Genomic DNA, 18,491 nt, shown 5'->3' with positions numbered 1-18,491 from the left:
ATCATCAAAGATTGAGTTACTATTCATAATCATCAAATTTCCCAAGCAAAATCAAACTTTTAAAATACTGTTTTCCCTCGGTCTTTCATACCTATCTTTCTGATCAAAAGAAAGTTGTTTTTTTGGGTTTTTTTTTGTTTTTTTTTTTAAGTTTATTTAAGAGAGAGAGAGAGCACGTGCATGCTGAAGGGACAGAGAGAGAGAGAGAAACACAATCAGGCTCTGCACCATCAGCATGGAGCCCAGTGTGGGGCTCAACCTCATGAACCATGAGATGACCTAGGCCGAAATCAAGAGTCAAACACTTAACCAACTGAGCTACCCAGGCGCCCCTAGAATGCTTTTATTTTTAGTGAAGAACTGGGTGCTGATTCTATGTGTTTATTCTATCAAGTTTGTTATAGTTGTCTCTAAGAACTATTTTACTGGAAAACGCAAGAGTTTAGCAACTATATACCTGATTTTACTATGTTGAGATGAAATGATACATAAAATTAATAAAATGTGCTAGTTCTTTGAAACAGGTAAATTATAGAGAAGTTATAAAAAGTTTTTAATGCATTTTGAAAAAAAAAAAAAACTAAGTTTTGAGAATTTGGATGTTCAAATGTATAAAGCAGTCCGTTTAATAAGGAGAAATGTTTTAGTCTTACAATAATTTATCTTAGAAGTAGCCTAAATTGTGTTCTAAATGTACTCTAGCTTCTCTTGTTTTCATTGTTTCAAAATTATTTGCACTTATAAAATTCATGATTAATTTTATAAGCTGCCCAACTGTATAACTTGCTGTTAATTTTGTTTGACATCTTTCCAGACCTTTTTCTTCCATCTGTTCATATCCATTAATACCCTGGGAACATGACCTCATCCCAGTTTGTTTAGATTATCTGTTATATGTACTTCTGTCTCTGTCTTTTACCTTTACCTTGATAGCATTTACCATGCCTTGGAGTCATGTATTTAGTTTGTGTCTCTGTTGTTTATATGGGTAATGAAAGAAACGATGGAAGCTCTGTGCAGACTTGCAAAGACTTGCTTGTTCACTATTTTTTATCCCTAGTGCTGGGCACATAGTAAAAACCCATAAAAGATTTTTATGCAAGTAACTGAATGTTTAATTTTTACTGGGAATGGAGAAAGGTTTTTAGGGTATAATTTCTAAGAAACACTGGTTTAGTACAGAAAGAGAGAAGAGTTGCAAATGACAGCATTTAAAATACTTTTTATCCAGTTAATAATACATATTTGTATATTGACCTATATGGATAAAGAATCCGAAAAGAAAATAAACCAGGGGTTTGTCTGTGCAGGTGGATGGAAGTGAGGACTAGAGGGATGAGAGATAGGGGTGAGAAGGAGACATTTTGGTGTAATCATTTAAAAAAATGTTTGGTGCACGTGAACATCACTTTTAAAGAACTTACAAGAGTTTGTTGAGATTGTGGTGCAAATACAGAGGAAATATATGTTCATATAAATTACTATTTTTATTTTTTATATTCTTATGTTTTCACTAGTTACTTTATTTCAGTATGTCTGAATCAGTGATTTCTTCTCTCTTTTCTTTTCTTTTTTTTCTTTATAGACAGAGAGACAGACACATCTTGAGCAGGGGGTGGGGTGGGGGCGGAGAGAACCCCAAGCAGGCTCTGCCCTGTCAGCTGTGGGATCATGACAGGAGAACTGAAATGAAATCAAGAGTCGCTTAACCGACTGAGTCACCCAGGTACCCCATCTGAGTCAGTGATTCTTATTTTCCCCTTCCCTTCCTCCTCAAATAAAACCTTTGAGAACTGATAAAAATTTGAGAATTGATAAAAGCCCTGGATCCTGTTCCTGAAGGAATGAGCATGTGTATATAAACAATTTTACATATTTCCAAGGTTAATGGATGCCTTGATACAAGCCAAATATTGTTAACTGTAGTTTTAGTGTACAAGGATATTTTATTTTATTTTATTTCATTTTTTCAATTTATTTCTCTCCCTTTTTTAAAATGTATGCATGTATGTTTGTTTATTTTTTGAGAAAGTGAGAGTGTGCAAGCAGGGGAGAGACAGAGAGAGGGGGAGAGAGAGAACCCCAAGCAGGCTCCATGCTCAGCACAGTGCCCGACACAGGGCTTGATCCCATGACCCTGGGATCATCAGAATTAATAAGAGTCAGAGGCTTAACCCAACTGAGCCACCCAGGTGCCCCCACCCTTTTCTTTTTTTTTTTTTAAATCCCAAGTTAGTTAACATACAGCATAATAATGGTTTCAGGGGTAGAATTTAGTGATTCATCACTTAACACATAACACCCATTGCTCATCCCAACTAGTGTCCTCCTTAATGCACGTTGCCCATTTAGCCCATCCCCCCATCCAGCACCCCTTCAGAAACCCTCAGTTTGTTCTCTGTATTTAAGAGTCTCTTATGGTTTGCTTCCCTCTCTGTTTTTATCTTATTTTTCTTTCCCTTCCCCTGTGTTCATCTGTTTGGTTTCTTAAATTATACATATGAATGAAATAATGATATTTGTCTTTCTCTGACTTATTTCACTTAACATAATGCATTCTAGTTCCATACACATTACTGCAAATGGCAGGATTTTATTCTTTTTAATCACTGAGTAATATTCCGTTGTGTATAAACACACCACATCTTCTTTATCCATTTGTCAGTTGATGAACTTTTGGGTTCTTTCCATAATTTGGCTATTGTCAATAGGGCTGCTATAAATATTGGGATGCATGTGCCCCTTCGAATCAGCGTTTTTGTATCCTTTGGGTAAATACCTAGTAGTGCAATTGCTAGGTCGTAGGGTAGTTCTATCTTTAATTTTTGAGGAACCTCCAGAGTGGCTGTGCCACTTTGCATTCCCACCAGCAGTGCAAAAGTTCCCCTTTCTCTGCATCCTCGCCAACATCTGTTGTTGCCTGAGTTGTTAATGTGAGCCATTCTGACAGGTGTGAGGTGGTATCTCATTGTGGTTTTGATTTGTATTTCCCTGATGATGAGTGATGTCGAGCATCTTTTCATGTGTCTGTTAGCCATCAGGAGGTCTTCTTTGGAAAAGTGTCTGTTCGTGCCTTTTGCCCATTTCTTCACTGGATTATTTGTTCTTTGGGTGTTGAGTTTGTTAAGTTCTTCATAGAGTTTGGATACTAACCCCTTATCTGATATGTCATTTGCAAATATCTTCTCCCATTCCGTTGGTTGCCTTTTGGTGTTGCTGTTTCCTTCACTGCGCAGTTGTTTTTTATCTTTTTTAAAAAATTTATTTATTTTGAGACCAAGAAAAAGCGCAATTAGAGGAAGGGCAGAGAGAGAGTCTTCAGCAGGCGCCGCACTGTCACTGCAGAGCCTCATGTGGGGCTTGAACTCATGAACTATGAGATCCATCACCTAAGCAGAAGGGCAGTGCTTATTAACCAATTATTATTATTATAGTGCTTATTATTAATCCAGGTGCCCCACAGAAGCTTTTTATCTTGATAAGGTCCCAATAGTTCATTTTTGCTTTTTTCCCTTACCTCTGGAGACATGTTAGTATGCAAGGATATTTTAAAAATCAAGGGGTGGTGATAGGTTTATTTTCAAGGCAGTCTGATAGGGGTGCCGGGGACACTAAAACTAGAAACTTGGTTTCTAATCCTGGCTCTGCCGTTATCAAGCTGCATGACGTTGTAACTCTTTTACTTGTCTTGTTTTTGGTCTTCTTCATGTCGAATTGGTACAGTGGCAAGTGCACAGTCTTCAGTGTCAAGTACTGATCCGAGGTGGTTGTGTCTTGATTTTGCTACACCTATGTGACCTTGCACAGAGTTCTCTGAATGTTAATTTTATTTCTCTGCAAAAAGAAGGAAAGTGATTCCAAGTTCTTTGGGTTTTAAAGATTGAATGGAAGGAGATGTTTGAAAATGTTTAATAATACTTGCTACTGATTGGGACATAAGAATGTTACCTCATCTTGAAAAATTAGGCAAGAACCAGATGATCTCTAAAGTGTCTTTTACCAATAGAATTTTGTGATTGTATTTTAAACAATTATTGTGGGGCGCCTGGGTGTCTCAGTTGGTTGAGTGTCCGACTTTGACTTGGGGTCATGATTTCACAGTTCGTGGGTTTGAGCCCTGCATCAAGCTCTCTGCTGTCAGCACCAGAGCCTGCTTTGGATCCTCTGTCCCCCTCTCTCTCTGCCCCTTCCCCACTGTTTTTCTCTCTCTCAAAATTAAATAAACATTTTTTAAAAAATCTTGTTACAACTTGTTACAACAGAATAATTTGGAAAACTTGTGGCAGCACAGTTCTGAGACCATGTAGGAGAGCAGTGAGTTTTCAAGTCTGTAAAACTGATGTTGATCATATTTTCTACCTGTTTTCCATATTGCACAGTGTCAGATGTCGTAAATCTCAAAAAGTTGCTTGCAATTTTAAGACTCATTAAAGAATAATATAGATTAGAATTTCTTAATTTAAGAGTTTTTAAGTCACTTATAATTTTATGAACAGATTTTCGCATGTCTTGTCAACTCTTGAAATTATAGGCAAAAACTTTACGTAGTCTAAATTATAGTGGGGAGCTATTAGCTTTCATAGTGAACAAGACAGATTAGATCTCAGCTCTTGTGGAGTCTATATTCTAATATTAGATAGATATTGAGTAAGCAAATAAAAATATAAGAAGAAAAATGTAACATAGATAATGTAAATGTTTTGTAGAGAATTTAAGTACAGCGATGGACTATAGAATGATTTGGAGTTTTAAGTGGCCAGGGAGGATGTGACATTTTTGGTGGCATCTAAGTGATGAAGAGTGCGATCCAATTCAAAGATTAGATAGAGAGAATACCTAGTACTAACATACTAAGGTGAGGATAAGTGTTAGAAAATGAAGTTGCAGAAATAATTACAGGTCATCTCATTTAGGGTTTTGTAAACAAGAATAAGAAATCCAGATTTTATTCTAAATATAATAGAAAGCTTTTTCAGGATTTTGGCTGGAGAATGATGTGAAAACTCAAAATAGAGACCTGATGATACCAGCATTTAGGAGTTTAAGAGATCAAAAACAGCCAGTGAGTTAGAAAGGATGAGGGGAATGTGGTTCATTGATGGTTTCAAGAAGCAGGGAGTTAGTAGTTGTCTGTTTCATATCTCATTGAGAAGACAAATGAGATTAGAACAAGGGCCTGACCATAGATTTGGCAGTAAGTTTAGCAGAATTACTGTGAAGTTAGTATTAGGGAATGCAGCTTTGTGGCATTGGTTTTTGAATGAAATCGCAAGTAGTTTCTTCCTACATTATATTTAACCTTTTATTTGTGAATGGTGATCTGGTTAAGAGTTTGGGTTTTGTGCCAGAACATCTGGGTTAATATCTTAGCTCTATTTCTTTTTATCTTACTCAGCCTCTCTAAACTTCCACTTCTCATATCTGTAAAATGGGATAACAGTAATTACCTACCTTTTATGTGTTCTGTGTAAGGCGTTTAGCATAGTATGTGGCAAATAGCTGTATTCATAGTAAAAGTTATGACATGGTATAAAAACATTTATTATACATTTATTTGAGAGAGAGAGAGAGAGAGAGAGAGAGAGAGAGAGAATCTTAAGCAATTTCCACACTCAGCGCAGAGCCCAACCTGGAGTTTAATTCCATGACCCCCTGATCATGACCTGAGCTGAAATCAAGAGTCAGATGCTCAACTAACTGAGCCACCCAGATGCCCCAACATCTTACTATATTTTGTGCCCTTTGGGGGTTTGTGTACTTTATAGTGTTTGAGAGAATTAAGTGCTTTGTTTTACCTGTACTTTAAGATGAACAAGTTTTAAGTTGTCTAGAAAGCCATACTAGTAAAAAGGAAGGAACCATTAAACTCTCTTTGCAGAGATTAACAGGATCAGATTCTTTGCAGGCATTGATATATGTTGCCATGCTAATCTATAGAAAAGTTTATGTGAGTGATGCTTTATCTACTTAATCAGGTTCAGCAAGCAATTTATGGCTAATTTCAGTTCCTTTTCTGAACATTATGTCTTCTCTAAAAATTTACCCCTTTTTTTTGAGCATTCTGCAAACCAATGTACAAATCTAGCATTTGAGTCTACAAGTGAATAATTAGATACTGTATTTTCTTTTTTTAACATTCCAGAGGAGTTTCAGTTTATTAAGTAGTAATAATTTATTATAATCATACTTGTAGCTACTCATAATGTATTTGATTAAATCTATTGTATTAGAAGTTTTTATCTTTAAAACATTATAGAAATCAAAATGTGAGTAATTTCTTTATTTGCTCATTCTTGTTATTGCAAGGGTCATTTCAACACACATGCAGATAACTTGGGGTGCCTGGGTGGCTCAGTCTGTTGAGCATCTGACTCTTGGTTTCTGCTCAGGTCATGATCTTATGGTTTGTAAAATCCAGCCCCATGGTGCCTACTTGGGATTCTGTCTCTCCTCTCTCTGTCTGCCTCTCACCTGCTTGCATGTATGCACACAGCATGCTCTCTCAAAATAAATAAAGTTTAAAAAAAAATGAACTATTTCTTTGCCCATTCTTGTTATTGCAAGGGCTATTTTAACACACATGCAGATAACTCTAATTTTAGATCCTGAACATGAAATTAACTTGGTAAAATATATGTATCTTATAGCACCTTTGCAAAAACACAAACAAAGCTAAGATTACTCAGAAGGCAGATATTATGACTGTGCTGTTTCACTGTTTCCCTAGCAATTCAGTCTGGCACATAGTAGTGCTTAGTAAATATTTGTTGAATGAATGGATAAATTTTTAACATACCTAATGAAAACTGTTCTGTCATCAATAGTGGGTTTGCATTTAAGGTTGAGTTGTTTCAATAAAGCAAGAAGTAAATGTAATGCTCAAAGAATAAGGTATATAGATAATTTACTTTCCTAGTTAATTACAGCTTAATTGTTTTCATCTTTGTAAGCAGTTTCTCTTGAGCATAATCACATCTTTAACAACTTGTGATACTGTTACTTTCTTCTGTACATCAATTCTCATTTTTAGAAACTACAGTTAGATAAATAGTACATATTATTTAAGATGTGCTGTAAGTTTTAGGTTGAATTTTATATATAAAAAAAATTTCTTTTAGACACAGGTGATAAGTCAATTTGGCTTTTATCTTCTGCCAAAAAAGACGGTAGGAAATGAAATTTGAACTATAATTGTTGTACCATTAATAAATCTGAGAGTTAAAAAAAAATCTTTTGAAGTAAATAATTGTAACTATGCAGTTGTTCTAACACAGCACACTATAGCGACAGGTGTAGGCCATAGCAGGGGCTTAAAGGTAACTAACTACTGGTAAATAAAATTCATAACGGTGTCTAAAACCCTTAAAAAGACTTTAAAAAATTTCACAGACTCTTTGTTATCTGATACCCAATTTGATGATAAAATATTTTGAGGTAGTTTTAATTTTAGGCCAATTTTTAAAAACTCTGTCTTGAGGTATAACATACACAGACGTGTACATATCATAAGTGTAGAGCTTGATAAATGCTCACAGCTGAACAGATTCATGTAACTGGTATGCAGCTCAAGAAACAATATTATTAGCCACTTTAAAAAGGCTAATTCTTAAATATAAAACAATCGTAGACTTAGATAAATTTGCGAGATTTAGATCCTGGATCTAACCTTGTTACTAACTTCATTTGTTACCTTGGGCAAGTTATTTTATCTTTCTGGGGTCCACTCCACATCTCTACAGCAAGGAGATGAGACTAGAAGTTTTATTTATGACTTTATTCTATGAAAGTGCAAAACAGTGGACCATAGTGATATAAATGTGGTATAAAAGATTGTAGGTAATAGAGTGTGAATGCAGTTTAATTGAAAAGGAAAACACACTAATTTTTTTCTTTTTTTTTCTGTTTGTTTTCCAGGTTATATTTCACACTATGTGCTGACTGTATCTACGGAAGATATTTAAAAAAAAAAACTTTTTTCAAAGATTTTGATTCCAGTGGAATCTTTGCTTTAGATTATTGTGTGTGTGTGTGTGTGTGTGTGTGTGTGTGTGTGTGTTAGTGAATTGTAACTCCAGTAACAATGCCTGTACAAGCTCCACAGTGGACGGATTTCCTCTCCTGCCCAATTTGCACTCAGACTTTCGATGAAACAATTCGAAAGCCCATCAGTTTGGGTTGTGGCCATACTGTCTGCAAGATGTGCCTGAATAAACTCCACCGCAAGGCTTGCCCATTTGACCAGACCACTATCAATACAGACATTGAGCTCCTCCCCGTGAACTCAGCATTGCTGCAGCTAGTGGGTGCTCAGGTAAGATGGGTGACTTATTCTTTTTAATCTCTGAGTGTATGTGTTTTCCTCTTAAGAGAAACTTGTTGAATTCAAATTGGGCAACATTGCCTTCTATCTAAATAGATAAAGTTCTGTTCAGTACCATGCAGACCCTTTATTTTAGTGTGTTGGGAGATTTATTGTTGTAGTGCAGTGTTCCTCCGTCATAACAGTCATTTAATCTGGTGGTCAGCCTTTCTCAACAATCTTAGCTATTGAGATCACTAGAGAAACCTAAGAGGCAAATCACAAGGACTATTTTTCGAGAGAGAGAGAGAGAGAGAGAGGGAGGATGTGTGGGGCAGAGGGGGAGGAGGGAGGGAGAGAGAACGAACGAATGAATGAATGAATGAATAAATCCCAGGCAGGCTCTAGGCTCAGTGCGGAGCTCAACATGGGGCTTGATCACACAGCTGTGAGATCATGACCTGAGCTGAAATAGAGTTGGATGCTCAGCCAACTGAGCCACCCAGATTCCCCTTCTTTTTTTTTTTTTTTTTTTTTTTAAAGGACCTCTTAATATTGGGGAAAATATTACTCATAAAAACCATTGCATTTTACTAAATAGGAGAAGTGAAGCTACTTCAGATAATTTTACTTAGTAGACACTACTCAAATGAAAGATGAAGAAGGTGACAAAAACTGTAGAGTGCATAGCCTTTGGGAATCATTTTTCTAGAGTAGGAGGAAATATATCCCCAGCTACCTAAATAAAGGTAAAAGTAAGTCTGGCAGTTCTGATGGTAATATTCTGAAAATTTTCTCTCAGTATTCTCAAAGTAGAGATCAGTAGTATCCTCAGAAGATTTCACAAAGTCAAGGGAGGTGAGTTTTTGGAAGCTAGATAGTTACTTAAGTAATCCCTTGCTAAATTTGCATAGTTTGAGTCTGAAATGCCATATATTTATCATAAGTCATTTTTCCGAATAGATATGCTAGAACTTTGGATCTGGCCCCATTAATATTTTCTAGATCAGTCTTGATGTAAACTGCTAAAATGTAGGAAAGGTTGATATTACGTATGTTGGAGATAAAGAGAATAGAGTAGTTTATTCAAAAAGAAAACTTCTTTTATTGATAAACCTCTCTTGTGATGTCACCAACACTATAAAATATTTGTCAAAAGGGAAAGTGCAGTTGATCCTTTTTCTTCTTGTACTTAATTTTTCATTTCATAATCATTTATCTTTTTATTTTGAAAATCCTGCTATCACATTTTGGAAACATTTTTTAAAAATGGACTTAATAGGGATAATAATTTTAGAAATACACTATTTTTTTTTTAAATAGCAAATAACCAAGGGGGCACCTGGGTGGCTCAGTCAGTTAAACAACTGACTTCGGCTCAGGTCATGATCTCATGGTTCATGGGTTTGAGCCCCGCGTCGGAATCTGTGCTGACAGCTTAGAGCCTGGAGCCTGCTTCAGATTCTGTGTCTCCCTCTGTCTCTGCTCATTCTCTGTCTCTCTTTGTCTCTCAAAAATAAATAAATGTTAAATAGCAAATAACCAAGGCTTGCTTTTTTCATGAAGTTGTCTAAAGATGAACTCCTTTCTGCAAAATGAGTAAGACTATGTCATACCTTACCTGAAACAACTAATGTTTATGAAATTTGAGGATAGGGCATTTTAATATATAGTAGCCACTATTTTAGCCCTAAAGAGTTCCATTAAAAAACTGTTGACTTAATGCGTGAATTAAGCAAAGTTGCAGTATATAAAAGCAACATGCAAAAATTAGTTGCATTTTTATACACTAACAATGAACAATACAAAAGGAAACTAAGAAAACAATTCCATTATGGCAGCATCAAAATAATAAAATACTTGGGAATAAAAGGTGAAAGGCTTATGCACTGAAAACTACAAAACGTTGAAAGAAATTAAAGAAGACATAAACAAACGGAAAGACATTGCATGTTCCTGGATTGGCAGACCCAAAGAAATCTACCAATTCAGTGTAAGCTCTGTCAAAGTCCCAATGTGTGGTGGTGTTTTGGTTTTTTTTCCCAAAAGAAACAAACAACAACAACAAAAAACCCTAAAATTTATATGGTATCAGAAGGGACCACAAAATAGTCAAAAAAATCTTGAAAAAGAACAAAGATGGAGGAATCACACCCCAGATTTTGAAACTGCAAAGCTATAGTGATGAAGACAGTGTGATACTGGTATAAAGACAAACATTTAGATCAGTAAAATAGAGTCCAGAAATAAACTCACACATACGAAACGATTTTTGACAACATTGCAAAGACCATTCAGTGAAGAAAGGACAGTTTTTCCAACAAATGGTGCTGGGAAAACTTGGATATCCAAATGTGTACCAGAATCCATTTGGACCCCTACTTCACGCCATCTACAAAAATTAACCCAAAATGAACCAATGTAAAAGTTAAAACTACAGAACTCTTAAAATAAAATATAGGCATAAGTCTTTGTGACCTTAGAATAGGCAGTGAGGTTTTTTTTTAGATAGGACACGAAAAGTACAAGAAATAAAGGATAAATTGAACTGAAGACTTAAAACTTTGTCCTTCAAAGGACACCATCGGAGTGAAAGAACAACTCACAGAATGAGAGAAAATAATTGTAACTCATAGATCTAAAAGTTGTGTCTCAGATGTAATAAAGACTCCTACAACTCAATAATAAAAAGGACATAATTTTAAAATGGGCAAAGATCTGGACGCCTCACCAGAGAAGATACACGGATGGCAAATGAGCTGATGAAAAGTTGCTCGACGTAATTTGCCACTAAGGAATTACAAATTAAAACCACGAGATGCTGCTACACACCAGTTAGAATAGCTTCAAGGTCCAAAACACTGACAGCACCAAATGCTGGTGAGGATGTGGAGCAACAGAAACTCTTATTGCTGGTGAGAATGCAAAGTAGTGTAGTCACTTTGGAAGTTACTGCACGACTCTATGATTCTGTTTACATGAAATGTCCAAAATAGGCAAATCCACAAGAGACAGAAAGCCAATTAGTATTTTCTTATGGTTGGTGGGGAGTTGGGAGGAAATATGGGAGGGGTGACAGTTAAGAGTATGGTGTTCTTTGGCGGGGTGATGAAAATGTTCTAAAATTGTAATGGTTACACACCTGTGAATATACTAAAAACCATTGAATTATGTATCTTAAATGGGTCGCCTACATGGTATACAAATTATGTTTTAGTAAAGCGATTATAAAACCAAAATAATGCATTAAATTTAGTGTGTTAGTATAGAAAAGGTCTTTTGAAAGGCTTCAGTAAATTTAGTGGCAGTTTTGATGTTACCACTGTTAGAGTAGCAGTGCATAAAATATACTTAATAAGACATTTGTTTAATTAATTAGTGTGCACTCATACAGACCTTTTTTTTGACCTCAAGGTCCCTGAGCAGCAGCCCATTACTCTGTGTAGTGGGGTTGAAGATACAAAGCATTATGAGGAAGCCAAGAAATGTGTAGAAGAATTAGCATTGTACCTGAAACCACTCAGCAGTGCTAGAGGTGAATCAGATGCAACTATCCGTGCCAAATAAATGTTTATGAAAGATGCTTTTCTTACCATAAAAATGGTGGGGTGTAAGTGAATGTTAATGAAATTCACTTATTTATTGTAAGTCAAACCCACTAGTACTAAACAGTATCATTACAAACCATTCCAACAGATGAATTTAAAGTTTATGTGATGTTGGAAACATTTGAATGAGTTGCAAAAGTAAGTGTGAATATACTAGTGGTTTCAGGAGGGCTCCCCGCCATTTGACAACTCTGGATTGTCTGCCTTCTTTTCAGTTTTATATGATGTGCCATAGAGAGTGTAATAAACTTGGGAGTTGCTGTTACCGCCTTGCCATTATGGCTTATCGTTTCAATAGGAACATAAAATTAACTGTTATGAAATAATATGCCAGAATTGTTATGACCTCAAGATTTGGGTCTTAAATTAATTATTAATTTTGTCCCTCCATGGTTGTAATGAATAATAATATATTTAATGTTACAATGAATATTATTTTTACATGATATAACAACTTTTGTATATTTTTAAAATGAAAACGAGGCTTTTATTTATATCATTTTATCTCTTGTTTATTTTAAATATCCTAGTAGAAACCAGAGCTGTTCACATATCCATGAAGTCAGTCAGCCCATCAGAGGAAATTTTTTTGGACTCTTAAAAGCTGCATTGTAAACCTAGAAATAACTTTTTACTCTCTTTTAAAGGAGTGGGTCTGAATAGCACTACTCAGAGTGTTCTGAGTCGCCCAATGCAGAGGAAGCTGGTGACTCTGGTCCACTGCCAACTTGTGGAAGAGGAAGGCAGGATTCGTGCTATGAGAGCAGCTCGATCTTTAGGTGAACGAACAGTTACAGAGCTCATTCTTCAACACCAAAATCCTCAGCAACTGTCCTCCAATCTCTGGGCAGCAGTCAGAGCTAGGGGCTGCCAGTTCCTTGGACCAGGTATGTGATTAAAGTTTGATATTTATTATGCCAGTAATTCTAAAAGTATGGTGTCAGAACTGTAAGTGCCATGTAGAAAGACTAGTTCTTTGCAATATTCTGTTGTTACAAAATAATATCCCACTTGACGATCATGGCTTGGGCAATTCCATGTCAGTTTTTTAGAGCACTTAAAACTTTTAATGGCAGAAGTTTTCATTTTGATAGAGATATTTCTTGAATGTATTAATTTTTTATCTGTTTTCTTAAATAAAATATATAGAGTGTAGTATAAAATTGCCCCAAAATAGTTAGAAAGTATAACTGTGAATACTTTTTGTGTTTTTGTGTTGTGTTGCCCATTAAGTGGCACCTGCAGAAGTTTTTGAGTATTGCCCTTCTAATAAATAGATGTGTCTTATCTTTGCATATGATAAATTCTGGTTTTGCCCAACTTTTCCTAGCAATGCAGGAGGAAGCTCTAAAGCTGGTTCTCTTGGCCTTGGAAGATGGTTCTGCTTTGTCAAGAAAAGTATTGGTTCTCTTTGTGGTGCAAAGGTTGGAGCCACGGTTTCCTCAAGCCTCTAAAACTAGCATTGGGCATGTTGTCCAGCTCCTTTATAGAGCCTCCTGCTTCAAGGTATGAACCAGGGAACCAGCGTTACATTTGGGCTTGAAAGGAAACCTTGTCTTTTTCCCCAACTTAAATAGTAAATCTTTGAGTTTAATAAAGTTGCCCCCTCAGAAAATTTCAACATTTCAAGAATGTAGATGGTATCCTATTAAAGTTAAATCTTGTTACATTGAATTTTGTATATTAGATAATGAACAACATAAACCGAGGCTTATATAGATGTTTATATTTGAAGAGACCATTAAACTGTGTCATTTCCCCGCCGAGACTATAAGCAGAATTGGTCTGAGCAGAGAGTCATTGAAGCAGGAAGAAATTTTATTTGGCTCTTTGCTCCTGCTATAATTCCATATACACAGTGGGGTTAAAACAGTACTGGAGCTCCATTTGCCATTTTCTTTTCAGTGTAGATAGTGATGCTGGACTTCTTCTTTTGTATCCCAGATTGAATCAGCACTGCTTCCAACATTGGTGCTCACTATGTATCATTTATTTTTCATCCTGTTTTCCTGACTTCTTAATGTCAAGGCTTCTTCTTCTAACTTTTTTAATGTTTATTTTGGAGAGAGAGGGAGAGGGAGCCTGTGTGCGCAGCTGGGGGAGGGGTAGAGAAAGGGAAACAGGATCCGAAGCGGGCTCCCAGCGCTGACAGCAGAGAGCCAGCCCGACGTAGGGCTTGAACTCACAAATCATGAGATCATGACCTGAGCTGAAGTCGGATGCTTCACCGACTGAGCCACTCAGGTGCCCCATCTAAGGCTTCTTACTTCTGACACAACACATAACTAGTACTTCATGAACCAGGCATGCCTCTGAAATTGTTTTAATTCATACAGCCTATAAGGAAACCCATTCCTTGGTCACCATGTCCCCTCATCTGACACTCAAACTAAAGAATCCTACGTCCTACTATAGTCTTGTCTATGTTCTCATTTTCTGAGAAAGATGAAATGGTTCACAGAATCAACAGGAAAGCATACCAATTTAATTAAAAAAAAATTTTTTTAAGCTCTAACTAAATGCCAATATTCTTAAGTTTCTTTCTAGAGACAGATTATATATATATACTGAAAATGTGCTGTGGACTCCAGGTTTGTACCCAACCCTGTCCTTGCCTTAAAGCACCTCTGGAACTGTGAGAAACTCTAGCCAAAATAACTCCCAACTGGTTCAGATTGTCCCTGAATAACTCAACATTTGTTGTAATGATTGTAATAACATGATTTTACAGTGTCGTCTGGAATACAGTTTAGAATGTCTGTCTGGGGCGCCTGGGTGGCGCAGTCGGTTAAGCGTCCGACTTCAGCCAGGTCACGATCTCGCGGTCCGTGAGTTCGAGCCCCGCGTCAGGCTCTGGGCTGATGGCTCGGAGCCTGGAGCCTGTTTCCGATTCTGTGTCTCCCTCTCTCTCTGCCCCTCCCCCGTTCATGCTCTGTCTCTCTCTGTCCAAAAATAAATAAAAAAAAAAAAATGTTAAAAAAAAAAAAAAAAAAAAATAGAATGTCTGTCTGCTTCCAGAGTTCTTTGTTCTCTACTAACAGCACCAGACAGATACAGTATTGCAAGCTTGAAAAAGAAAATGAAAGAAAAGGAAATCTAGCCTTCTCCTGTGAAGTAGTAAGCGATCCAAAAACCCTAAAATACCTACAGTGAACCTCTTTCAATCCTAATTAGAAGTATTAATAGTAATTAAAAAGAGATTGGAAGTTGCAAAAAATCCAGTTTTTCACTTGAGTCATGATTATGTTTCTTTATTGTCTGCCTGCTTTCTTCTCTTGCCGGTAATAATGTACTATTAGTACATATTAACTAAATTAACTGAACATATTAACTATTAGTTATTAACATTTAATATAATATTAGCAGTTATTAACAGTTAACATAATATTAACAATTAAACATTAACTAAATTAACTCATTTAATTCTCTAAGCTTTTCCCTCCTCCTTGCAGCTATATGTGTCTGTATAGGTGTGTTCTAGTTATGTCCTTTTAGCATCTTTTATTTCCATTTGAAAAACCTTTTCAAACTGGGGTAATTCTGGTCCTTCTGAGCACAGTTATAGTTCCAGGAGTTACTTTAGACATTGCATCTCTTGGAAATCTTTGATTGTTTTTAGTTAAAAGAGAGTTTTGAGAGCCAAGTCCAGGGAACCCTATTATATCATATAGAAAAGATTCTACATTTTAATAATATTTAGCTTATATTGAGAGTATGTTTTTGTACATACTCATACACATGTGGTCTTTTGACTTGCCTTTAACAAGTCAAACAAGTCTTTAACAAGATTTTTCTTTTAATTGGTTGGTCTTTGTACGGACTTAGCTAACAAAATTTAAGTTAGACTTTCTTGGAATAAGAATGGAATACATTTTAAAATATAATGTCAGTGTGACCTAGAAATCTTGACTAACATATTCTGTAGTTTTTCTTTGATGGAAAAAAAATGAAAATTTTCTACTAGAGGAAATTGAGACCTTACGAAAATAAAGCAATGATTTTTAAAAAAGAAAAAAATACTCATGCAGTTATTGTGAAAAAAGCAATGTATGTTTCTTCTTCATAACTGTGGATTATTACTGTTGGGCTTGCTTGGCGTTGAGCTAGGTGGTACTCCTAACAGAGCACCATTCAGATGCTGGCATGATTCTAAAAATGAATAATCTGTGCTTAGCTTAATTTTCCATGGAGTTTTGCAGTCCAGGCCACCATCAGAAAGTGCAAAATAATAATGATGATAATATCTTTTAGTGATTAAAATGATTAACACTTATTGAGCCCTTAGCATGTGCTAGTCAGTGTGTTAACTTATTAACCATCATATTGACATATTAACTCATTGAATTCTCTAAGCTTGTTGAGGTAGTTACTGCTGTTATTTTTGTTATATCGTTACATTTTGAGTCAAGTGGGGTTTAGGCCAAAGGCTCAACAAATCAAAGTAAAATAATTAATTCTAGTCCAGGATCACCTGTATCCTAATATACTGTAGAATATATTTTACCTTAACACACATATGCATGTACACACACACATACACACACATACACACACAGACACGTGTATACACACACACAGACATATGTATATATAAAAAAGTAGGCTCCACACCCAACATGGGGCTTGAACTCATGACTCAGACCAAGAGTCACATGCTGTCACTGACTGAGCCAGCCAGGCGCCCCACATATTTTCTTCTTTTCAGGAATGCATATGCAGGGAGGTCTACATGTTTCAGTTGGTTGAGTGTCCTACTCCTGATTTTGGCTCAGGTCACGATCCCAGGGTCGTGAGATAGAGCCCCATGTCGGGCGCCGTGCTGAGCCTGGGGCCTGCTTGGGATTCTCTCTCTCTCCTTCTCTCTTTGCCCCTCCCCCACTTGTGCTCATTCTCTCTCTCTCTCTCCTAAACAAATAAACGTTTAGGGGGAAAATTCATATACATACTCCTACAATTTAAATAAACTGTATATGTGTTAAGGTCTATCCAGTCTTGGGACTTTGCCCCAGCACATAGTCATTCTTTCTGTAAGTCCTATTCAGAAGAGTTTGACATCTATAAAGGGGGAAATATTTTACACGCAAAACAGTGTGTTCATTTTATCTTGCTATTGTTGCTGAAAGAAATTTGTTATATTAAAAATTGTTCTCTGTATGTGTTCATGTAAAATACAAACTCATTTTGTTTCTTACCTGCCTCATGAGATTATGTGTGTCTTACTAGGTCACCAAACGTGATGAAGACTCTTCTTTGATGCAGCTGAAGGAAGAATTTAGAACCTATGAAGCTCTGCGGCGAGAACACGACTCTCAGATAGTGCAGATTGCCATGGAAGCAGGCTTACGGATTGCACCAGACCAATGGTCCTCATTGCTTTATGGAGACCAGTCTCACAAGTCTCATATGCAGTCAATCATTGACAAGGTAGACCCTTTTATGTTCCTTACTTCTTAGACACATCTTGGAGTTTTGATAATTGATGATTTAGTAATTTATTTATTTAACAAATGTATGTTAGAGTGAATACCATATGTCAGGCTCTTCTTACAAGTTATGTTATCTGTAGCTGAGTATCATAACTAGGCACATCATTACCAGTTTGTTCATATAAATTAAATTGATGTACAAGTGACATCATTCATATAAGATTTCACTATAGGGGAGCCTGGGTGGCCCAGTCGGTTAAGCGTTCGACTTCAGCTCAGGTCATGATCTCACAGTTCGTGAGTTTGAGCCCCGCATCAGGCTCTGTGCTGACAGTTCCGAGCCTGGAGCCTGCTTTCAATTCTGCATCTCCCTCTCTCTCTGCCCCTCCCCTGCTCATACTGTATCTCTCTCCCCTTCAAAAATAAATAAAAACATTAAGAAAAGAATAAAAAGATTTCACTGTAGTGTTCTAACGCTTTGTCCTACACTCTTTAGTATTCTTCTTGAGTGTCTTCCATCTCTATTGTTGTTGCCTCTCTTTCTTCTTTCTTCTCTGAGTTTTAATCATTGTTAAATCATTAAGCCCATTTTCTAAAGGCCTTTATTGTCTTCCTGTAACAGCCATTTAATGGTCTGGAAGATGTGTAAGTTGAGATTTCTTAAGATTCTCAGTCACAATAATTTCACATAATAAGTTACTGAATCATTCTAGGTTTGATCAGATTTTCAATAAATATATTTCTACTTTTTCTGTTCTTTGTTATGATATAAAGATCAGTAAGAGTACTAGAGTAGCTCCATTATGGCTGACTCTAAGAACTGTATTTAATTTTGTTAAAGCTAGGGTAATACCGTAATTGTTTTTGTTGTAATTCAACATGAAATATATGAAAGTGCAAAAAAAAAAAAGGTCTTAAAGCAGCATGTAAATATATTACGTTCAGTAATAGCATTAATTTTTACTATTTTACCTTAAATACTTGTTTTCATTAGAATCCACCTCACAATTTGCAGAAATTAAGATCAATATGTAAGAGTAGTCTAAATATAATACTATTTAACACTTACTGAGAGCCTACTAATGCCTCGTGGGATAATCATTTAATCCTTTTAATAGACCTGTATTATTAAAGGTCTTAAAGGTATTGTTAAAGGAG

At 36.1% G+C, this 18,491-nt stretch overlaps 1 protein-coding gene across 5 annotated transcripts in view; it reads left to right on the top strand.

Moving 5' to 3' along the window:
• Window positions 1–18,491, top strand: part of RC3H1 (ring finger and CCCH-type domains 1) — an 86,118-nt gene that overhangs the window by 28,557 nt on the left and 39,070 nt on the right. For 4 of the 5 annotated variants that reach the window (XM_078441092.2, XM_078441089.2, XM_078441090.2 and 1 more), the window contains exons 2-6: window positions 7,915–8,311; window positions 11,714–11,834; window positions 12,555–12,794; window positions 13,238–13,413; window positions 17,131–17,331. In XM_078441092.2, the coding sequence (XP_078297218.1) occupies window positions 8,081–8,311; window positions 11,714–11,834; window positions 12,555–12,794; window positions 13,238–13,413; window positions 17,131–17,331 (969 nt within the window). In that variant the 5' untranslated portion in view covers window positions 7,915–8,080. Of the gene's footprint in view, window positions 1–7,914; window positions 8,312–11,713; window positions 11,835–12,554; window positions 12,795–13,237; window positions 13,414–17,130; window positions 17,332–18,491 lie in introns of those variants that run through there. The other variant, XM_078441093.1, reaches the window with a different exon arrangement.

The sequence above is a fragment of the Panthera onca genome, chromosome F1 (assembly GCF_046562875.1).
Source record: "Panthera onca isolate mPanOnc1 chromosome F1, mPanOnc1 haplotype 2, whole genome shotgun sequence".
Lineage (NCBI taxonomy): Eukaryota > Metazoa > Chordata > Mammalia > Carnivora > Felidae > Panthera > Panthera onca.
Note: the sequence above shows the minus strand (reverse complement) of the source record. Positions and strands in the feature narration are given on the sequence as shown.